The 24,160-nt window shown below is 47.1% G+C and overlaps 1 protein-coding gene across 1 annotated transcript in view; it reads left to right on the forward strand.

Annotated features, from left to right (window-relative positions):
• Positions 1 to 24,160, forward strand: part of EFEMP2 (EGF containing fibulin extracellular matrix protein 2) — a 138,502-nt gene that overhangs the window by 72,147 nt on the left and 42,195 nt on the right. The window contains 7 exon segments of the mRNA XM_030219141.1: positions 597 to 656; positions 659 to 760; positions 763 to 816; positions 16,717 to 16,754; positions 16,756 to 16,840; positions 20,641 to 20,757; positions 22,881 to 23,000. Of these exon segments, the coding sequence (XP_030075001.1) occupies positions 597 to 656; positions 659 to 760; positions 763 to 816; positions 16,717 to 16,754; positions 16,756 to 16,840; positions 20,641 to 20,757; positions 22,881 to 23,000 (576 nt within the window).

Consider the following 24,160-nt stretch of genomic DNA (forward strand, 5'->3'; position numbering starts at 1 on the left):
AAAGTGGTTTACAAATTACATACAGATACAGGGTTTTCACTATCCTCAGATAGTTATATTCCAAATTTGTGCCTGGGGCAATGGAATGTTAAGTGACTTGACCAAGATCCAAGGAAAACAGTGGGATTTGAACCAGGCTTCCTTGGTTCTCAGCTCAGTGCACTAAGCATTAGGCTAGTCTTCCCCAACAGTGGTAAAGAGCCAGGGGGCCTTTGCAATTTCACCTACATAGGCTTACATTGAAATGTGAAGAGAGAGAGTGCATTCTTAGAGCTGGTGTGGTCTTAGGTTGGGGTGCTGCAGAGCAGGAATGATGTACGTTGGCAGACTTGTGTGTGCACATGTGTATGTGTGCAGAGGAGTTTTTCAATGCTGGTCTAACAGGAGGTGCTGCAGAGCAGGAGAGTACATTGGCAGAGCAGTGTGTGGGGGAGTTCACTGTTGGTATAGCAGAGGGTCTACAGCGTAAAGCGCGAGTGTGGTGCACTGTCAGAGATGTGTGTGGTTTCAGGGTGGGAGCTGCAGCATGAGTGAAGTGAGCTGGCAAAGGTTTCTCTGTGCTTGTCTGCAGTTTTACCTGGCTGGCTCCTTCCTAGATGTGAATGAATGCACGACGATTCCAGATGCCTGCAAGGGGGAAATGAAATGCATCAATCACTAGGGGGCTACCTCTGCCTGCCTCGTTCTGCATCTGTCATCAATGATGTCCATGCCGAGGGCCCAGCCCCCAATGCACCACGTCCAGGGCCTGATAGCCAATATATCCTTGTCCTCCGGGCTACGAGCCAGACACGCAGGGGCGTAATTCATGTGTGGGTGAGTAACCAAGCTGAGAGGTTTGTATATCTGCTCATACTGTGTTTCCAGCCTTAATTACCTTTTTTTTCTTGAAGGTACGGATACCAGTTTGACACTTTAGGTGGGATGGTTGTAAGGTGTTGAGAGTTTCATGGATTGTTCCTAATCTTGTGCCTGTGTTGAGACACACCGGTGTTCGCTCTAGAAACAGTGCTGACTGGCAGTAGAAAAGGGAAGTATCTCTTATTTCCGGGGCTGATGTAGAGGTGGGGTGGGTGAGGATAGGGTTACAATACATCTTCTTTTAAGAGGACATGGGCTTCTTCAGATATGTCTCCAGGTTTTTTAATTTTTAGAAAAATATCCTCTTTTCTTTTATGTGCCTATGACCAACACATCTACCCTGTAATGAGAGAAACCATCTCTGGCCTTAGTCAGTCTGGACAATGGGGGTGCTAAAGAGAACAGAAAGGCATTTCAGATTTCCTTTCTGTTCCCTGCTGGTTGAATCTGTCAAAGGAATTTTGTTCAGCAGCACCAACTTTAAGCTATGCCGTGCAAAGACTTTCACTGGTACCTCAGAAGCCAGTCACAGTGTTTTGAGGATATCCACTCTTCTGATACGTATGCTTGGGCTCAGTTAAGCTGAAATATCCAAACGTTTTGAAAAGTAGGCTAATGTCTACTGCTGTATTTAAGTAGTCACTGTTGATGTGTATTCATTAATTAAAAGCCATTTACACTCTGCTACGATTACATATTTCTTTAGCAAAAGTAGTGACCTTTTTTTTTTTGTGTGCTCTTCTTTTGTCTCTGCAAATATAGTAAAGCTAGGTAGGTAGAAAGAAGATCTCATCAGAGCTGCCAACTTACCCAGTTTAGGAAGTAAACATTTTGGGCCAGTCTGGTTTTGAACAGTCATATTTATAGTCCCTCATACTACCTATTGAAATCAGTGGTGCAGGTTCCATAATGCAGTAGGATGGGGTTAAAATCTCCCTCCTGGAACTGGGCAAATTGGCAGCTTTGTTACATGAAGAGAAGCCTTCATAACAAGAGTATAAGCCATGTACAGCCAGTGGCGTCTAGGGTGGCTGACACCCGGGGCGGACGCCGATGGCCCCCCCAGGTGCAGCGCGACCCCCCCCCCCAGCGCAAACGACAGACACCCCCCTGGGTGCATCTTTACTGCTGAGGGGGGGGGGAGGGGGGGGTGCCGCGCGCGCTGTCGGCAACGCTCGTTCCATGCTCCTCGCCCCGGAACAGGTTACTTTCTGTTCTGGGGAAGAGGGAGCAGGGAATAAGCATTGATGACAGACGCGCGTGCACCCCCCCCCCCCCCCCCCAGTGGCGAAACGAGGACACCTCCCCCCGGGTGCCTCTTTTACCTGCTGGGGGGGGGTGCCGCGTGCCTGTCGCTTCGCTCGTTCCCTGCTCCCTCTGCCCCGTAACAGGAAGTAACCCGTTTTGGGGCAGAGGGAGCAGGGAACGAGCGTGCCGACAGACGCGCGGCATCCCCCCAGACGGTGTGCACCCGGGGCGGACCGCCCCCCACCGCCTCCCCCCCTCAGGTACGCCACTGGTACAGCTATAATCTGTTAAAGGCACCACACTCAGGCAGTCCTTCCAAAAGTGCATCTGATAGGAGCTTGGTTCTCTAATTTCTTAAAGGGCGAAACGATTATTTGCTATTATTACTTTGCATGGCTATCACTCTGTTTTATGCACCAAAATTGTTACATGTGCAATAGATAGAGAACACAGATAAGCTGGTCTGGGTTTTTGTACAACACTGGGGAACAGGTATTCAATACTGCCATTTTGGTCTTTGACCCTCTGGATTTGGCTTTGCTTTGATTTGCTTAGAACCTGCAGTCATTTCATGACTCATGGTGTGCTGCTGATGCCACCTGCTGGATGCTGTATGCCCATTCGCTCCTGCTTAGGTGCTGTCATCTTCAAAATAGCGGCATCCTACCCCATGTGATGCATCCTGGGATGCATCAGGTAGGAACCAGTCTACCATATAAGGGAATTTTTCCCCTTATATGGCAGACTGGCCCTGCTGGTGCATCACAGGATGCACCGGGGGCAGGGCGCCACCATTTTGCAGATGACAGCGCTCAAGGCAGGAGCAAGTACGCATCACTTCTTGCCTCATTTAAGGTATAGGAATCAGGAAGCTGGGCAAGGGGTCGCAGGGTGGATGGGGGCACCATTAGAAACAGGGATTTAATTTTTTTTATAATTGTGGCATGGGGAGAGAGGTCCACTAGACTACTAGGGAAAATGTTTAGATAGAGGAGGTCAGCTAGTGGAGGGAGGGGGCCACTATACAGGGAAATGTTTGGAGTGTAAGTAGGGGGAGAGGAGAAGTTTGTCAGGGAGGGGGGACCACTCGACCAGCAGTGGAGGCTGATGCCAGATAGCCAAAGCACAGTGATTGGGCTTAGTGGGAGAGAGGGACAGTGCTGGTAGACCCCCACTCCTTTCAGCCAACTATTCTATACAGCTCTGGACTGCCCAAACTTTTCCTGTGGTAACATGCCAAAATCCTTTTTTTTTTTTTTGCATGCTGTGTGATAGCAAATCCAGGGTTACACATGAATTAATATTGTTTACTATTAAAATATTTGATACCCCACCATTTCTGAAAACAGGCATTGCGGCTAACGATAAAAAACATTACACATTTAAAATTGTAGATGAAAGGAACACCAAAGGGTAAATAGTAAAGGAAAAGACCATCCAACAGAGAAGCATTCATACAACTTAATAGAAGGCTTAAAGAGTTTAAACATACATGGTTATGCTGCTGGGACAGAAAGATCACTGCGGAACTCTGGGCATGTGGCTATGGAGTTTTAAAAGCTCTTTCAAAAAAAAGTAAGTTTTAATTAAGGTCTTGAATTTTATAAAAGACATTTCTGAACGTTTTAGGGGTGGAGTGAATTCCAAGTGAAGGGGCTAAAAAGTAGAAAGCAGATGATCGGGTGGACTCATGTGGCAATCTTGGGAGTGAGAAGGACAAATGATGAGAGTCCAAAGAACGAAGGACACAAGACTGGGTATATGGTTGTAACAGCAGAGGCAAGATATGGTGGGGAACCTAGGTAAAGAGCTTTATGGGTCAGACATAAAATTTAAATAACATCTAAACTGAACTGGGAACCAATGTAATTGAAGCTCGGTAAATTGCTTGTGACCGACTAACTGTTGATATTCAGCAGCACTTAGACAGGGCCGCTGAATATCACCATTACCCAACCTTCACTGTCCAGTTAGATCCAGTTAGAGCTGGGGTGGGTCTGAAGGTGGAGATTGGGCAGAGCCTGGGAGGAGCCAGTATTTAACATTGTTTAGTGGCAATATTCAGACCATAACTGGTTAAGTAAGCAGCTAAAGTTAAGATAACAAAAAGGCTGGCCTGATTTTAGCCATGGAGCTAACGGTGCCCAGTTAACTTCTGGGTAGTGGCAAGAGGGGTTTTGAGTGCCCCTCTTGTCCCGATCCCTACCCTAGCCCCCACTCCCTATACCAGCAGCCCCTCCTGGGTATATCTGGAATCTTCCTAGTCTAGAGGTGGGGTCATACAGGTAGGAGCAATGCCAACTTTCAGGCCCAGCCTCAAAACGGCCACTATGACCTCTTGTGTTTTAAAAAAAAAAAAAAAAAAAAAACTGACTGCCACGGGCTGAATATGGATCAGATGATGTCCAATTAAGGTTTTTACAGACTGCTTGAAGGGAATTTCCATTTCACTGTCTGAAGTAGCTTGTAGCTGAAACTGGGGCCCTTGTTGGGAAATGTGGGAAGATCTAAATGGTGATTTGGAAATACAATTTTGTTAGCTAAGTACTTTTTGAAATAATTTAGATTTTTTTGTTTAATAGAAATCATTCCTATATTTTGGAATTTTGCTTTCATGATTCTACCATTTTTGTTTTTGTTGTGGTGCACCTCTTTGAGCAATTTTTGATGTAATATCCTTCCAATGGATTTTTTTTAACCTGTGACTATAGAGCAGCAGCCTAGAACCACATATGGTCAGTGGAAGTGCTGTTGTTTTCCCCTGAGGTCTTTTTTCTCCATTATTTTGTATGTGTTTGAGATCTTTGAAATGTTGATATTTTGTTGCTTGAGGTATTTTCTTTCTGATATTCTGATTTTGATTACCTCAATATTGTCTGGATAAGCTAACATCAGGAAATGCTAGGGAGGTAAAGTTCCTAAATAAAATAGATGATTGTTTCATGGAGCAGCTTGTTCAGGAACTGTAAGAGGGGGCACTATTTTAGATCTAGTTCATAGTGTAGGTGTTCTCAACCTAGTCTTCATTCGTTGGTTTTCACTTCCTGGGAGTGAACTGAAATGTTGTATTAATTATAATTTTGAGATGAAAGTACTGGTACTTTTGCAAAGTTGGAGACATTGCTGTTATTTTAATTTGTTATGTGGTATGTTTGTGAATTGTTTGAGTGAATGTGTATGATAGAGTTTGAGAGTAAAAAACAGCCCCTATGATCAGAGATAATAGCATGCAAATTTATGCGAACTATTATCTTTGATCATAGGGCAAAGTGCGGGAGGATTGTACCCGAGCATGCGCACAGGCACAATCCTTCCGCACTTGTTTCACAGGTCTGGGGGAGGGAGGAGTCAGGGGGACTGGAGGTCCGCTGGACCTCCAGCCTCCGTGTTGCTGGGGGGGGGGGGGGGGGTCTGGGTTCCTCTCCTGCAGGGTGGGGCTGCTGCATTGGGGGGAATGGGGGGCCTGCTAGCATGCAAGGGCTCACCATTCCTCCCCAATGGTCTGCAAACTCTAATGCCAGTTTCGAGCTAGCGTAGGGTTTGGCGTGCTGCTCGCTGATCATTGGGGAGGAATACATTTAGCATGCATTTGCATGCTAGTTGCGTTCAGAGCCCATGAGCGCGCTCGGGGGCTCTGATCATGGGGCGGTAGTAAACGCAGGCGCTAGTATGGCGCTAACATCCTCTAGCCCCTGCGTTTGCTTCTGATCATCAGCCCATGAATGGGTATGTCCTGAGGCTAAACTGTGAACCACTGTGCTAGTAGTCTGCAGGACTTGGTGCAAGAGGTAATGGTGTTGGGTCTACTCGGCAATAGTGATCGTAACATGATCGAATTTGAGTTAATAACTTGAGTGAAGACACTAAGGAAATCTACCAGGTTAGCATTTTACTTTTAAAATAGCAACTATGATAAAAGGAGGAAAATGGCTATAAAAAAGCTGGAGCAGCTGCAAAGGTTAGGAGTTTAAATCAGGCACAACCATTGTTTAAAAATACATTCCATATCATCATGCTGATCAGTCCATAGACTGGTGGGTTGTGTCCATCTACCAGCAGGTGGAGATAGAGAGCAATCCTTTTGCCTCCCTATATGTGGTCATGTGCTGCCGGAAACTCCTCAGTATGTTCTCTATCTCAGCAGGTGGTGGTCACACACAGCAGCAGCTCTGGCTAGGTCTCCAAGCCTAATTTTTAGGTTTTGTTGAGTACCTGGGGTTGAGAGCTCTTCTTGAGCAAGTGCAAACCTGGTGGTGCCAGGTCCCTCCTTTTCTCCCCCCTCCCGCTGGCTCCGTTTAAAAAAAAAAAAAAATTTTGGACGTCTTTAACGGCGTTTATTTCAACGTTTATTTCAACGTTTATTGCAGCTGCTCACTGGGACACCAGTTTGTTACAGCTCGGAGCGAGAAGCAGGTAATTTTACCTTTTTATAGCGGGCAGGGGGTTCCCCGTTCGGTCTCCACGTGGCTTATGGCGTCGGAGGGCGAGGGGCGCGAGGATTCACTCCCTGGACCGCGTGGGTGCGTCTAGCTGGGATGCGGGGATTTCAAAACCTGAATCGCCTTTGTTAAGCATCAGTTTGGAGGCCGGTCAGTGTCCCGGTTCTTCCTCCGGTGCGGCGGTTTTTCCCGCCGTAAGCGCCCATCCCCCGCTGCTCGCCCACTCCATGTTGACCGGCTACTCTGCTCGGACGGCTTCTTCTTGGGCCGCCCTCGAGCTCAGAAGATTTGCCCAACCTGTTAGTGCAGGCCATGAGCATTTTGAAGATTTCCTCTCCGGAGGACGTCTCTCCCTCAGCCTCTGTTGGCTCCGCCATTATGCTGGGGACGAAGCGCCCGCCTAGAACCTTCCACGTGCATGAGGCCATGTGCATCTTGATTTCGGCTCAGTGGGATGTCCCAGAAGCGAGCCTCAAAGTGGCTAGGGCTATGTCCCGCCTCTATCCTCTGCCTGAAGGTGAACGGGAGGCCTTTCTTTGGCCTACCGTGGATTCTTTAATCACTGCGGTGACTAAGAAAACGGCGTTGCCGGTGGAAGGTGGCACGGCCCTAAAGGACGCCCAAGACAGAAGATTGGAGGCGGCCTTAAGGTCGTCCTTCGAGGCGGCTGCTTTAAGTTTGCAGGCTTCAGTTTGCGGCTCCTATGTGGCCAGGGCGTGCCTGACGATTGTGCAGCGGGCTTCCCCCTCGGATCCTTCCTTGAGGGCTGATTGGCCGGCCCTGGAATCGGGCTTTGCTTATTTGGCAGACTTGCTGTATGATGTCTTGAGAGCCTCAGCTAAAGGTATGGCTCAGACAGTGTCTGCGCGGCGGTGGCTTTGGCTGAAGCATTGGTCTGCAGACCACGCCTCTAAGTCTCGCCTGGCTAAGTTGCCTTTTAAAGGCAGGCTGCTTTTTGGGGTCGAGCTGGACAAAATTGTGACCGATCTCGGCACATCTAAGGGCAAGAGGTTACCAGAGGTCAGGGCTCGGTCCAGTGGTGCTTGCCCTGGTAACTCCAAAGGACGGTTCAGGAAGCCCGTCGGTATCGCCCGGGCAAGTCGGGCTCCTCTGCCCCCTCTTCCTTCAAGAGGAACTTCTCCCCCAAGCAGCATTCCTTTCGCAGAGACCGCCGTCCCGGAGGTGCTTCCTCCGGTCCTCCCCCAGGGTCTCGTACCCAATGACGGGGCCCTGGTCCCTGGCCCAGTGCAGATTGGAGGACGCCTGTCCTCGTTTCTGGGCGAGTGGACCAGGGTAACTTCAGACGCTTGGGTGCTGGAAGTCATCAGAGACGGCTACAAGCTAGAGTTCTGCCGACCCTTAAGAGACGGGTTTGTGCACTCTCCCTGCAAGTCTCCGGTCAAAGCTGTGGCAGTGCAGCAGACTTTGGACAATCTGATCCGCCTGGGTGCGGTTGTTCCGGTGCCAGAAGATCAGCATGGCAAGGGACGTTACTCCATTTACTTTGTGGTACCAAAGAAAGGACGGTCTGTACGGCCTATCCTCGACCTCAAAGGGGTCAATCGGGCCTTGAAAGTTCGGCACTTCCGAATGGAGGCTCTCCGCTCTGTTATAGCGGCAGTGAAGGCAGGGGAGTTCCTGGCATCCTTGGACATCAAGGAAGCTTACCTGCATATTCCCATCTGGCCTCCTCATCAACGCTTTCTGCGTTGTGCAGTCCTGGGCCGACACTTCCAGTTCAGAGCCCTCCCGTTCGGGTTGGCTACTGCTCCGCGGACCTTCTCCAAAGTAATGGTGGTCATCGCGGCCTTCCTACGAAAGGAAGGAGTACAAGTCCATCCTTATCTGGACGACTGGTTGATCCGAGCCCCCTCTTATGCAGAGTGCGGCAGAGCTGTAGACCGGGTGATTGCTCTTTTGAGCTCCCTGGCGTGGATCATCAACTGGGAGAAAAGCCAGCTGCGCCCGACTCAGTCCCTGGAATATCTGGGAGTTCGTTTCGACACCCAAGTGGGCAGAGTGTTCCTGCCGGACAATCGGATTGTCAAGCTTCAGGCTCAGGTGGACCAGTTCCTAGTAGCCTCTCCTCTTCAGGCTTGGGACTATGTGCAGCTGTTGGGCTCTATGACGGCCACGATGGAAGTAGTGCCCTGGGCCAGGGCTCATATGAGACCACTACAACTCTCTCTGCTGCAGCGCTGGACTCCAGTGTCGGAGGATTATGCTGTGCGCCTTCCCTTGGACCTAGCGGTGCGCAAGGCGCTGAGCTGGTGGCTGAGGACAGACAAGTTGTCCGCAGGGATGCCTCTTTGACCCCGGAGTGGGTTGTCATCACGACGGACGCCTCTTTGATGGGATGGGGAGCCCACTGCTTGGGAAGGACAGCGCAGGGGCTCTGGTCTCCTGTAGAGGCAAAGTGGTCTATTAACCTCCTGGAACTCAGAGCCATTCGGTTGGCGCTTTTGGAGTTTCTCCTGGTACTGGCGTTGAAGCCAGTACGGGTCCTGTCGGACAATGCCACGGCTGTGGCCTATGTCAATCGTCAGGGGAGGTACCAAGCGCGCCCCTCTAGCCAAGGAGGCCCTGAATCTATGCCAGTGGGCGGGAAGCGAACCTGGAACAGCTGTCGGCGGCCCACATTGCTGGAGTCATGAATGTCAAGGCGGACTTTCTCAGTCGCCATACCTTGGATCCCGGAGAGTGGCAGCTATCGGCTCAGCATTCTTGGACATCACGAAAGCGCTGGGGCCAGCCGAGCCTAGACCTGATGGCGTCATCGGCCAATTGCCAAGTGCCGCGCTTTTTCAGCAGAGGACGGGACCCTCGATCTCTGAGAGTAGATGCTCTTCTCCAACAGTGGCCGAGACACAGGAGCTTCTCTATGTGTTCCCGCCCTGGCCCATGTTGGGCAGGGTACTAGACCGGGTGGCAAAGCATCCGGGCCGGGTAATCCTGGTGGGTCCGGACTGGCCCAGACGTTCCTGGTATGCGGACTTGATCAGGCTCTCAGTGGACGGACCTCTGCGACTGCCAGCGGAGCAGGGCCTGTTGCATCAGGGTCCCGTGGTGATGGAGGATCCCTCCCCCTTTGGTCTTACGGCCTGGCTATTGAGCGGCAGCGTCTGAGGAAGAAAGGCTTCTCAGACAAGGTCTTCGCCACTATGCTGAGAGTGAGGAAGCGCTCTACTTCTACTGCTTACGCCAGGGTTTGGCGTACCTTTGCATCGTGGTGTGAGGCAGGCTCACTTTCTCCTTTCACTGCTCCAATTTCTTCAGTGTTGGCGTTCCTGCAAGAAGGTCTGGCGAAAGGCCTGTAACTCCGCGGGGATGAGCTGGACGGATTCCCCTCCCCCACTTGTGTGGGGATGAGCTGGGTTAATTCCCCTCCCCGTTTCGGCGGTGGTGAGCTGGGCAGAGTGTCCCTTTGTGGGTGTAATTCTCTAAGTGCTGAGTCCTGCGGATGGAGCTTTGATATCGACATACTGAGGAGTTTCCGGCAGCACATGACCACATATAGGGAGGCAAAAGGATTGCTCTCTATCTCCACCTGCTGGTAGATGGACACAACCCACCAGTCTATGGATTGATCAGCTATGATTAATGGAAAGAAAATTATCAGGTATGATACATAATTTTACCATCTTGGAAGACCAGATCAAATGTATTTCATGTATTAAAAAGGTGGAAGGAAAGCCAAATGAGAGTTAACATGATTAAAAGATGAGGCAAAAGGGGCTATTAGAGCACCAAGAACATTTTTCAAAAATCGAAAAAGGATCCAAATGTAGAAAACAGTAAGCAGTATGAGCACTGGCAAGGTAGATGCATAGCATTGATAAGGAAGGCTAAAAGAAAAATGTGGAAAGAAGTTTGCTGTACAGACAAAAACTCATTATAAAACCTTTGTCAGGTATATTAAAAGCAGAAAGCCTGTGAGGGAGTCAGTTGGACCATTAGATCATCCAGGAGTAAAAAGGGGTGCTGAAGAAGGACAAAACCATAGCACAGAGACTAAATGAATTCTTTGCTTTGGTCTTTAGTGAAGAAGATGTAAGGGGGGTTACCCATGCCAGAAATGATACTTAGTTTAAATCTCTTTCTTGATAGACCAAAGTGATCAGTATAAATAAGCAGCAATTGCTCAAACCTATACAATGTTCATCATGAGTGAAACCTTAACTGTCACAAATACATTAGTCCATTTTTATAGGTAAATGTATCCAATATTTATACTAATTCTCTTCACACAACAGGAACACAAGAAAGCTTGGATTCTTATAGCCCTCCGATGTATATAGTTGGATCAGTATATTGACTCCCCATAACCACCCTCTCATTTCCTGAACAAGTCCCCAAGTTGATAGAAAATAACATGCAACAGTTACACATAAGCCAAAACTTATGCCCCCCCCTCTACCATTTCCCTGCCTCCCTCCCACCCTGCCCCCAGCTAGAAGTGTATTGCGCTTGGCCATAGCGATTGTATATAGGTGCCCCACACAGATAAGAATTTCTTTTTTGCTTTAAGACTAAATTTTACCCCTTGCAGTTCCATTGGTAGTAAGGCATGAAAACTGTTTCTCCAATATCCAAAGGAAAACAAGGTTCCTTTTGTTCAGTGTTTCAGTATACCCTTCTTGCCCAAAACCCAGCTTTTCATATTAACATTCTATTGCCCTTTTGAAAAATACTATAGATGTCTGGCACATCCAATAGCAATAACGTAGGTGAAGCTGGCACCCTATGTGTTTTTTGGACGTATCCCAAAGTGAAAGAATACTGGAGATATATACTAGCTTACTTGCTCACAAATTTGGGCCGCCCCAACCCCTGAAGATAGGATTATCTGCAGTCTTGCAGGTAGTTCAGAAGGATATAACTTCTGATAAAATAGCTTAAATTCTTGAGCTATCTCTGCATGTGTAAATTTACTATCCCCAGATGCCAAAAACTATTTTATTTACCCACTTCTCACTCTGACACTTCTTCAGCTACCAGGACAGCACCTTCCTCATCCTATTCCAGAATATTGTTGCTCTGTTTGGTGAAATACCCTCCAGAGATCCCAGTAGTCCTCTACGGAGCAGGGTGCTGTCTTTAATTTCCACTCTATTTCGTCTCTTGGCTCTATCCAAAGGATCTAGTGTAATAATCATGTTCCCTCCAATTATAATGTCACCCTACCCACTGACCTAACTAACTTGAGAAAATCCCTAAAATAATTACTCTTAGGACCTACCGACATAAACATTAAAAAGTGTGAATTCCTATCTCTCGATTCTGCCAGATAGCCAGGCATTATCTGCTTTGAGGATCTCTTCCTGAGCTGTACTCTATAAAGGGGATATGTTTGGCTAATAAATGGCTATCCCCTTAGATTTAGAACCCCCAGAGGACTAATAAACCTTGCTGTATCAACCCCTTGGAGTTTTAGCATTTCAACAGAGGTCAGTTTTAATTCCTGAAGGTTTCAGTATCAACCTTTAAATCTTTCAAATGCTTCAATATTCTCTTCTGTTTGATAGGGTGGTTTAGCCCCCCCCCCCTACATTCCAAGTAGAAACTTTAATCCCCTCTACAGCCATGGCTGCTTAGTAGTCAAACATCTCCCTCCCTTCCTCACCTCTCTGCACATCTCCATTAAGTGCCTCCATCAAATATTGATCAAGATGGCTACTTTCTTCAGACAGATTCTTCTCCACCTGATCTGCTTTCAGAGTCCCCACGAACTTCCCCCCACCTTCTATCGCCCTCTCCTACTACTACTACTACTACTACTACTACTTAACATTTCTAGAGCACTACTAGGGTTACGCAGCGCTGTACAAATTAACATTAAGGACGGTCCCTGCTTGGAAGAGCTTACAATCTAAAGGACGAAATGTCAAGTTGGGGTAGATAAGTTTTCCTGAGAAGAGGTGTAGTGATTAGGTGCCGAAGGCGACATTGAAGAGGTGGGCTTTGAGCATTGATTTGAAGATGGGTAGGGAGGGGGCACGGCGTATGGGCTCAGGGAGTTTGTTCCAGGCATGGGGTGAGGCGAGACAGAAGGGGCGGAGCCTGGAGTTGGAGGTGGTGGAGAAGGGTACTGAAAGGAGGGATTTGTCTTGAGAGCGGAGGTTACGGGTAGGGACGTAAGGGGAGATGAGGGTAGAGAGGTACGGAGGGGCCGCAGATCGAGTGCATTTGTAGGTGAGTAAGAGAAGCTTGAACTGTATGCGGTATCTGATTGGGAGCCAGTGAAGTGACTTGAGGAGAGGGGTGATATGAGTATATCAGTTAAGGCAGAAGATAAGACGTGCGGCAGGAGTTCTGGATGGACTGAAGGGGGAAAGATGGCTACGTGGGAGGCCGGTCAGGAGTAGGTTGCAGTAGTCAAGGCGAGAGGTAATGAGAGAGTGGATGAGAGTTAGGGTGGTGTGCTCGGAGAGGAAGGGGCGAATTTTGCTAATGTTATAGAGGAAGAAGCGACAGGTCTTGGCTATCTGCTGGATGTGCGCAGAAAAGGAGAGGGAGGAGTCGAAGATGACACCGAGGTTGCGGGCAGATGAGACGGCGACGATGAGGGTGTTATCAACTGAGATAGAGAGTGAAGGGAGAGGGGAAGTGGGTTTGGGTGGGAAACAATAAGTTCAGTCTTAGACATATTCAGTTTTAGGTGGCGGTTGGACATCCAGGCAGCAATGTCGGATAAGCAGGCCGAGACTTTGGCCTGGGTATCCGCAGTGATTTCTGGTGTGGAGAGATAAAGCTAGGGTGTCGTCGGCATAAAGATGATAGTGGAAACCATGAGAAGAGATCAGGGAGCCTAAGGAAGAGGTGTAGATTGAAAAAAGAAGGTGCCCAAGGACAGATCCCTGAGGAACTCCAACAGAGAGCGGGATTGGGGAGGAGGACGAACCATGAGAGTGTACTCTGAAGGTACGATGGGAGAGATAAGAGGAGAACCAGGAGAGGACAGAGCCTGGAACCCAAGGGAGGACAGTGTGTCAAGAAGTAGGTTGTGATTGACAGTGTCAAAAGCGGCGGAGAGGTCGAGGAGGATGAGGATGGAGTAGTGACCTTTGATTTGGCGAGGAATAGGTTATTGCAGACTTTAGATAGTGCCGTTTCTGTTGAGTGTAGGGGGCGAAAGATACCCACAAGAGGGTATCCCCCGACCGCTCTACCACCTCCCAAAACCTTCTCCTCCTCCTGCCCCCCCTCCAACTTTTACATTCCATAAACATAAACTGCTTCATTCATACCAAGCCATACACACTTCTGATATCCTCTGACCCCCAAAGTCTCTTCCCAATGCCCCAAATAAAGGAGCAGACCAGTCGCCCATTGTGACCCCAAATCATAGGACCCAAGGCTCTGATCCTCGCCATTTACAGTAACCACAACCAGCGGAACTACAGTCCTGTTGTTGAAGGATCAGGCATATTCTGTGTCTCTGCCTGCAAGGAACTCTCGCCACCATTCTCTCCATGGACTCTCTCACTGTTGGAGGGGGCTTTGGACTCCACTGGCCTCCTGTTCCCCTTCAGCGTCTCCAGATACCGCTCCAGGTCGCAGCAGTAAGGTCCGTTTCTGGACAGTCAAGGATTTAGCCTTCTAAACTAACAAAGTAGTTTCTTCTTCCATGTGGCCAGCCCATGGCTTCTACTCTTCTTTGCAGGGAGGGGGAGGAGTCAGAAAAGAAACCCTTGTTCCTTTTCGGACCTCACAGAAAGAGAGTGGGAAATGGACCAATGACTCCGGGAGAACGGGAGATAAGATTTCAAATAACCACTTAGGTGGATTACTCTCTCCTTTTCGGACCTCCACAGGGAACTTTATTTTGCTTTTGAGTACAATCCAATGATTTAATGAAACTGTCGAGATCTTTGCTAGTGTCAAAAAAGTGTTTCTTCCCGTTTTGGAAAATAACCAATTTGGTGGGATACTACACTCCAGCCTGGATACCTCGCATCACCAGCACCTGTTTGTAATTCCACAAGCCTTTCCTTTTCTGCATGGTCTCCACGCTGAGGTCCAGGAAGATTTTAATTTCCCAGTTCTCAAATTTACACACTTTTGTCTAGCGAGCCACACTCGGCACATATATGCTACTTCCATGTAGCACAAGAGATTAACAATAAACACCCGTGGAAGGAGATTACGGTGGGGTCTGTGTCACAGCTCCCGGTGTGCTCTTTCTATTTCAAATTGGGGTGGGCAGGAGAGTCTGGAAAACAAGAGCCCCCAACTTTTTGTATAAATTCCACAGGCTTCCCAACCTCCATGCCCTCCAGAATTCCATATATTCTGAGTTTGGACTGGCGGTGCCTGTTCTCCAAGTCCTCTACCTTATCAGATAACAGCTGCAGAGATTTAGCCTATGATTCTAACATTTTCCCGCCATTCTCCTGAGTCATTTCCACCTCATGCAATGTGCCCTCCAGACAAGCCATTCGCTCCGTCAGTTTCCCCAATTTTATTTCCAACTTGCTTACCCACCATCTCTGCTATTTCAAGTTTGGCCGCACAGAGCTCCTGCAAGCACCAAAGTAAGTGTGTCATCTGCCGCATTTTCTCGGGGGAGTGGGTTGAATGTTGTTTCCCTCTGTCGGCACGTTTCTGGTTGGGCTCCAGCCGCTGGCTTCCGGGGCCTTGTCGGCATATATCTCCTTAATTGAAGGGTTGCTCTTACCTTCAAAATCCGTGGCATATCTCTGTTTCAGGCTTCCCCTCCGTTCTCCAGTGGCTCCCCAATTTAATTACTCCCCTGCAGCAACTCAAAGTAAGAGGGTAGAGAGGCAGGGTTTGTGGAGTGACTATTACTCACATCCGCTCAGCATGGAGGCTAAACCGGAAGTCTGGTACGTGATTGTATACTATTTAATTATTTAGATTTAACTGACACCTTTTTCAGTAGAATCTCAGGGTGAGTTACATCCAGTGAAGGGTTAGGCTGACTTGTCCAAGATTACAAGGAGCAGGATTAGAACACTAGATTCCTTGGGTCTCAGACCTGTGACTAACCACTAGGCATGGTGTAGATTTTTTTTTTGGGGGGGGGGAAGGGGAGGCATTGCCCCCGGCATCCCACCTCCCTCCCTCTATGGGATCCGGTACCACTTTCTCCCTTCTTGCTCCCTGCATCATTGCACTCTTTCAATCTTCTGGGCTGCCAGCAGGGTCAGTGAGGTAAGCACTTCCTTCAGCAGCCCTGGAAGCTTTCCCTTTGCAGTGTCCTGCCTATGCGGGGACAGGAAGTTGTAGCACAAGGAAAGTTTCCAGGGCTGCTGGAGTGGGACAGGTGAGAGAGATACTGAATTTCACAGGGGGAGGGGGTGGAGGAAGCAAGAAATGCCGGACCATGAGAGGGGAAGGGAAGGAGAGAGAGATTTAATTTAATTTGACATTTATAGCTCGCTTTACTGACAAAAATTAATGTAACCAGGGCTTTTTTTGAGAGGGTACTTGGGGGTACTCGGTACTGGCACCTTTTCCATTGTCTGCTAAAATTGACCCATGGTCCCCAAGTTTTAATGAAAGAGCTCAGGCTGTAAACACAAATTCTGCCTTGTCACAGATTCTGTGACTGGTTGCAGGGGGCCTGACTATTGTGGGGTGGGTCTCTCAGTGATCACCCACCCCTGAAGGATGGCCTGGTATTTGAGTACCGGCACCTTTTTGCTAGAAAAAATGCACTGAATGTAATGCTATGGGTTTAAATTTTTTTTTATTTATCTGGCTCGGTGGCCCAGAGCTGAAGGGAGCAATGAGGATGCAGCCTCTCCCCCCCCCCCCCCCCCCCCCCCCCCACACACACACAAATGCAAGATTGCTGGCTCCCATTATTCACGGGTTGAAAAGGAATTTCAGCATCCGTTATCCATTATAAATCGAATAAAAATTTGTATTTCTGGGCTCTTTTTCCCACAGCTACAAGAGGCACTCTTGGGACTAAATGATCAATTTCCCACAAGGTTAACTAAATCAGAAAGAGAGGGCAACATATCCACCTCCAGCTGTTCCTGAACAAATATTCACACCGTCCATGAAAGTAGAAGAATAAAAAAAGGGTCCTCATGCCATTCTTAACCCCACTCCCAGTCCCCTCCCACCCACATCTGACATGAACATTTTGACAATTCCTTATATCCAAGCTAATAATAATCTTCTTTTGCTTCATTAGATATTGACGAGTGTGAGTATGATATTCATGACTGTCAGCCCAGGTCAGCAGTGTGTGAACACGCCTGGAGCATTTCACTGCACGTGTCCTGACGGATATCGCAAAATTGGAGTGGAGTGCGTTGGTAAGACTTGGAATGGAAGGAAGTTGTGTTACTATTGCTGAAGTGACAAGAGAATTAGATTTTTTTTGTTCTGTAATGAGTAGTAAGGGGAAATATCCAATTTTTTTTTTTTTTTTGTTACATTTGTACCCCCGCGCTTCCCACTCATGGCAGGCTCTATGTGGCGGGCAATGGAGAGTTAAGTGACTTGCCCAGAGTCACAAGGAGCAGCCTGTGCCGGGAATCGAACTCATTTCAGCACAGCCAGCCATTTCAAAGATTACCTTCAGAAAATAAGAAATGGCTTTCTTTTTATTTAGACAAAACAACAGAGTAAGAGATTGTACAAATAGCCTTCCAACCCGTCCAAAAGAAGACTTTGAAGATGGAAACAGTAGTCAATCTTTATTGACGCATCAAATTAAATAAGGATCCAACACAGTGCTGTGTTTTGGCGTGTAATGCCTTCTTCAGGAGTCACAGAAGCTACATACAGACTATCAGTATCAATGTACATGCATAAAAACATGCAAATGTACAGAAAAGTATGTTAAAAATATTTTAAAATGTGTGTATATATATATATAAGACCAGTGGTGAGTACATTTATATTGGATATAATAAGCAGATTAGTATTTTTAAAAAGTATAAATTAATTTTGTCATTTAGCAGAATAAAAGATTAAAAAAATGTTTCTGTAAATAACATTTTTATATGAAAATGAATGGCATAACAGAGAATGATAGAAAACTATATGTCATTATGAGATCCAAAAGGAGTGGCCTAGTGGTTAGGGTTGTGGACTTTGGTCCTGAGGAACTGAGTTCGATTCCCACTTCAGGCACAGGCAGCTCCTTGTGACTCTGGGCAAGTCACTTAACCCTCCATTGCCCCTGTAAGCCGCATTGAGCCTGCCATGAGTGGGAAAGCGCGGGGTACAAATGTAATAAAAATAAATAAAACAGTTATCCATGGCTTAATTTTAACCTTTTCAATTACTCCTCTGTATATTGCTCATAATAGAGCACTGAATGTATCAAAGAATACGTATGAATAAAACAACCAAAGAGCTAGTCACCTAGGAGACCCTTAAAGAACACCAAAACATACCATTAGAAAATCTGTATATTTAAAAAATATATATAGTGCTCTAGCTTTTTCAAACAATGGTCCAATGTGTGTGTGTGTGTGTGTGTATATATATATGTATTATATATAGTTAAGGCCCTGTTTACTAAGGTGTGCTAGTAGCGCATGCTAAAATTTAGCGTGCTCTAACCGTGTAGACGTCCATAGGAATATTATGGGCATCTACATGGTTAGCATGTGCTAAAAATGCTAACGTGCCTCTAGTGCAGATTAGTAAACAGGGTCCTTAGTTTTTTACATTTTTTTATATATTGGTCCAAGGTGCATTATAAACTTTTTTTACTTCATGTTTTTTCTAAGAATGAAGCTCTGCTTTGGTTGTTTTAAGAACACTCGCAACGCGGACGTCACTTTCCCATGCTATTTTGATCAGACACTATTATTTGTTTTGAGTGCTACATTCAAAGGTAAGACACTAGCCCCCCCTCTTTACTAAGCTGCGCTAGCAGCTGGCAGTGCAGTAATGCCCATACCCATTCACCTTGAATAGGCTGTGTCAGCTTTGCAGCGCAGCTTAGTAAACAGTGGGGCAGCTTTTTAGGCAATTTGGGTGAGCTCTGTAAATGACATGACACGATTTGTCTTTGTCCTTGTTTTCAAGTATACTTGCTCTTTAGTCTCTGTTGTTACAAGATTATTTACAGAGTCTCGTGTCCTAGTAGAGACCTTTCATTTCAAAGATCCTATTACTTGTTTTAAATGCACATTTAAATGTAGCAAAACATGAAGAAGTATTATATACTTGTTATGTTATTAATCCATTCATATATGTGTTTTGGTATTTTTTAAGGGTCTCCTAGGTGATTAGCTTTTTGGATATTTTATTCATACGTATTCTGTGATACATCCAGCGCTCTAGTATGAGCAATATACAGGAGTAATTGAAAAGGTTAGTTTTTTATAAATTAAGCCATGGAGGGGGTCACGTGACGCGATGGGAAGGAGTAGCAGCTGATTAGCGGAACTCATCCGCGCCTCTCTTTAGTCTGCTAAAATATCGGCATCTACTCACCAAATGCTTACCCAAATTATTTGGCCTTCTGGGAGCTTTATCTGGTACCACTGGTATATTTTTGGACTCATCCCACGCTACCGATGGCTTCTAGATCACTTCAGAAAGACTGTGACAAGCAGCGCATGGGAGGTTCCAAGATGGCGACAATAAAGTCTCTGCCTAGCTCGACTGTGTGCTCTGCTTGAACTGTGGAGCTCACGGCAGACATCACTGCAGCGGTGGGAGCTGCAATTGACAAAAAAACTTCAAAAAGCGTATGACAGAACGAAAGAAGCTCATGAAAGACTGGACAGTTTGAACCTAGAATTCGATGAGCGCGTGTAGTGCATCAGAATGCTGGAGGACCAGGCTCAGCAAGCCTCTCAGCTGCAACAGGCTCTGTTAAAACAAGTGGGGGAATTAGAACAAAAAGTGGATGATCTGGAGAACCAATCCAGGAGAAATAATTTGAGATTGATCGCAGTGGCGTTCCTGCCCTAGCTGACACCCGGGGCGGATCGCCGATGCGCCCCCCCCCCCCCGGGTGCAGCGCAACCCCCCCCCCCCCCCGGGGGCATGCCGCTGGGGGGGGGGGGGGGGTGCTGCGGCGCACGCCTGTTGCCCTGTTTCAGTCCCATTTCGAAATTCGCATGTGTTCACTGCTCCCTCTGAGTCTGCCCGGGACAGATTACTTCCTGTTCCGGGGCAGACTCAGAGGGAGCAGTGAACACATGCGAATTGCGAAATCGGACTGAAACAGGGTAACAGGCGCGCGCCGCAGCAGCCTCCTAGCGCCGTGCACCTGGGGCGGACCGCCCCCACCGCCCCCCCCCCCCTTGGTACGCCACTGATTGATCGGTCTCCCAGAGTCTTTAGGTGGGAAAACTTAAAACCTGTGGAATGTGTTTGCTGTAAAACCTATCTCTAGAACTGTATTAAGCCTATTATCTACACAGCTGGTTGGGATAAGGGGAAGTCAAGGTTAAGAAATGCCCAAAACCACAGCTCTAAGGTAGGGATTGCCAGAACAAGTCTTATCTGTGTGAGTTTACTTCAGGCAGGAGACAAGCAGAGACCTCTTGGTTAATTGCCCAGCTCTCTCAGCAGAAGCTTTAGCCACACCTTAGCTTACAATTGTCTACAGAAAGACCAGGTGGGGGAGGGGGAGAGCCCAGCACACTTTAAGGAAAAGATATAGAGATCTGATTTTGGCAGTTTTTAAATTTAGTTCTCAGATTAACAGATATCAATAAACCAGTTTGAAACACAGCAATCAGATCACAATATTTGCAGAGCAGATAAAACAGATTTTTTTTTGAAAGATATAAATGCAGTGACAAGGACAGACAAGGATTGAAGGGAGAGATGGCCAAAACCACAGCTCTAAGGTAGGGATAGCCAGAATTATTAGGAATTGTTTGTATGTGTGTGTGTGTGTGTGGGGGGGGGTTCTGCAGGCTGACAATGACTGTTTTAAGTAGGTCTTGGTCATTGGAGCCGACTCTATGGGTGCTTGAGCACCCCCAATATTGAGAAAATTCCTTGTATGTGTCCAGGGAGTGGTTATTTTCATTGGGTTTAGCACCCCCAATAATTTTGAAAAGTTGGCTCCTATGGTCTTGGTCAGCAGTAGCTCTGACACTTGGACTCTGACTTTGCCATGCTTTTCCTTTCACAGATATCGATGAGTGCCGATACAGGTACTGCCAGCACAGCTGTGTGAATTTCCCTGGCTCCTTCAAGTGTCAGTGTGAACCTGGCTTCAAACTGGCCGGCAACAACCGCTCTTGCATCGGTAACAAGACATCTTCTAATACGAAGTAGCTATGTAAAATGAAGTTTGCACCATAGAGCAGAAAAATCCTTTCCAAAGGGACCAAGAGTGCCTATAATCAACCAACTGAACTTTGGATTCCAATCTTACTGTTATCATTAATGGTTGGACAAGCTACTTAAATACTCTCTGTGTCTTTTCCCCCCTACCTCTTGCCTTTTTTTTAAATATCTTTTTTGCTTCCTCAGTAGTTACCCTGAGTCTAGCAAATGCAACAAGCAAGAGATAGTCTGGAACCAGTCTGGAGCTGCCATCATGTAGAATCACTAGATTGCTTCAAGCCAGCTTCAGTTTCTCGTATAAAGGCAAACCTGCCCATTCCATGCATGTCACTGGGCCAAATCCAAGACTAAGTGGGTCTCCCTTGTTGGACTGGGAGCCATCTGGTCATTCCACTTTCCTGGAAGTGTATTGCTGGGTTACTGGACCATGCCCTCAATACCTGATAAATGGATAACATAGGATCAGAAGCAGGAGAAATAACCAATTAGCTAGAACAGTGGACTGAGAACCACAAAAGACAGATACAAATCCCACTCTCTGTGATCTTGGACAAGTCACTTAAGCCTCCATTGTCTCAGGTACAAACAGACTATAAGGAAAAGGAAAATACCTACCATGCCTAAATGTAACTTGCCTTGAGCTATCACTGAAAAAGGTATGAGATCAGGGGCGTAGCCAGACCTTACGGTGGGAAGGGGCCAGAGCCCGAGGTTGGGGGCACATTTTGAGTGCTGCCACCCCCACCGCCATGCATCGCTTCGCCTCACCTCCACCACCTCGCGCCTTCTTGCACCCCCCCCCCTCGCCTTACCTTTGCTGGCTGGGGTCCCCAACCCCCACCAGCCGAAGCCTTCTTCAGCACCGTCTCCGGTGCAGCCACGTTCTTGCTCTGCTCTTCTTGCTCCTCCTGTCCTGTGCACGCGCATGCTCCTCAATTTCATGTAAAGGAGCGTGAGCGCACACAGGACAGGAGGAGCAAGAAGAGCAGGGCAGGAACGCGGCTGCGCCGGAGACGGCGCTGAAGAATGCTTCGGCTGGCGAGGGTTGGGGACCCCCGCCAGCCAAAACAGGGGCCTGGACATAATTTGTGGAGGCCCAAGCCCCTGTGGCCCCCCCCGTAGCTATGCCCTTTATGAGATAAATACAAACATCAGATTTAGTTCACACCTTTTCATGGTTAGTTACATTCAACATTTTTGTTAGACAAGCCTGTTAATAACACTAGTGGAACCATGCCCGTTTCCTCAACAATGAAACGGGCCCTATGAAGGCTGTCATGTAAGCTATTTTTTTTCTCTCTCCCCTGCCCTCCTCTCCATGTCCAGCGATTTCTCCTCTTCCTTGACCTCCCCTCGATGTCCCACAATTCTCTCCTCTACTGGCCTCCCATCCCATCCATGTCCATCCATTCTTCTCTGCCCTCCCCTCGCGATTCTCTCCTCCCCTTGATTTGTACCTGAACGTTCTCTGGCTGGCTGGCGCTGGCTTCCCTTCCCTCTCATTGTTCTGCCCTCTGATGTCATTACGTTTTGATGCTAGGGTGGGGCAATGAGTGGTTATGGATTTTACAAACCCAGGCATCCAGATGTAGAATGTTGGAGTTGCAAATTATTATATAGGATGTGGTAATTGCAAATTAACGTGCACGACTACCTTAACACAATTAGTAAATATGTAGGCCTAAGATTTACCTGAGGCAATGAAAGGTGAAGGGACACACAAAATGCAAAGAATATTAGTGGGATTTGAACCCTGTCTTCCCTGATTCTCAGCCTGGTGCTCTGACTCCATATTAATCTCATCATAGGACATGAGTGGAATTAACATCAAAGCCTGACCCTACAAAAGGCAGAGGTAAACTGTCTAGCATATAAGATAAGCGGTATAAAAATAATGTTAGAAAAACAAAGCTGATCGTGTAGCACAATGTAAATATCTTTTTATTTTTATAGAAAAGCTACCGAACAATGAAACATAAATGGCTAAATAGAAAAATTTGTATATGCTATTGATCATGTAGCAAGATAAGAAAGGTCTCACATGAATAATGATCATGGCCAGATGTCTGGTTTTATCCCCAGATGTGGATGAATGCAACATGGGAACCCCATGCCTACAGCGCTGCTATAATACATTCGGCACCTTCATCTGTAGATGTAACCAGGGCTATGAGCTGGATCAGGATGGCTTCACCTGCAATGGTATGTACATGGACCTCCAGGCAAGACATCCATAAAGTGTTCATTTCATTAAGAAAATGTTGCCCTCCAAAATTAGCTAGTATTCATCCTCAGCAGTACTGGCATTAGAACAGGGACAATTGAGAGCAGTGGCTCCCCTGCCTTATTACTATTGTATTTTATTTCTCATTATTGGTATTTATACTGATCAAGCAAATACAAAAAATGCAAAACTCTTTCTTCTAAATGTTGACGCACATGAACATGCCAGTATGTGTTCTGCAGTCCTCAGAGAACACCTGTTACATGTGAGTAACTTTTTTTTCTCCAAAGACAAGCAGGACATCATGTGCCACATATGGGAATTCCTAGCTACCAGGCTCACCAAAAAAAACCCAAACAAATCGTGGTCAATAGTCTTGCACCTGCAAGATGAATGAGAAACCAATTAACCTAGAACATATATACATTTCCTTTGTGTAGGTGCAGCCTCATATGGGCCTAGGAGGGTGGAGTTGGATTCTGGACTTCAGACAATTTGTGGGGGAACTGTCTGACCAAACCAAATGTTGCACTGGGAATCCTGTTGAAGGCAGTAATGAGATGTGAATGTGTGGCATGAGGAAGTACTTGGAATAGAATCCCTTTCCTTCTTCTCTTGGTGGCATGGGCTCAACTGCATCGGCCTGTGGAAGGGGGGGGGGGGGAGTTCCTCTGCAAGCACGGCCTGGTGCTGACAGCTTAACTTTGACGCTTGTGGTGGGCAATTTGGAGGTAGTTTATGCCAATTTAGGGTGTATCTCCTGAGTATTTGAAGAACCGGAGGTTATAAAGAGCCATCTTGCTGGGAAAAAAATTCAGCCTTCCCCCTTCTGGTAGGTCATCCAGGATGGTCACTTTTATTTATTTATTTATTTATTTATTACATTTGTACCCCGCTCTTTCCCACGTGCGGCTTACATAGTAAAAGAAAGCATCTTACATGGTAAAGAATACAGTAAAAACAAGGAAATGTAGGAACTTTTATGAGGCTATGCTCTCCTGGAGCCAGTCAAAAGCTCATATCTTGCTTTGACTAGGGGACTTGCTGGGCCTTCTTGAACCACTGCTGCCAAGGTATGGAGCAGGGCCAGTGGGACTACTGAGAAGGGCAGGCCAAAGGAATATACCTAAGCCTTTGA

The sequence above is a fragment of the Microcaecilia unicolor genome, chromosome 11, assembly GCF_901765095.1.
Source record: "Microcaecilia unicolor chromosome 11, aMicUni1.1, whole genome shotgun sequence".
Lineage (NCBI taxonomy): Eukaryota > Metazoa > Chordata > Amphibia > Gymnophiona > Siphonopidae > Microcaecilia > Microcaecilia unicolor.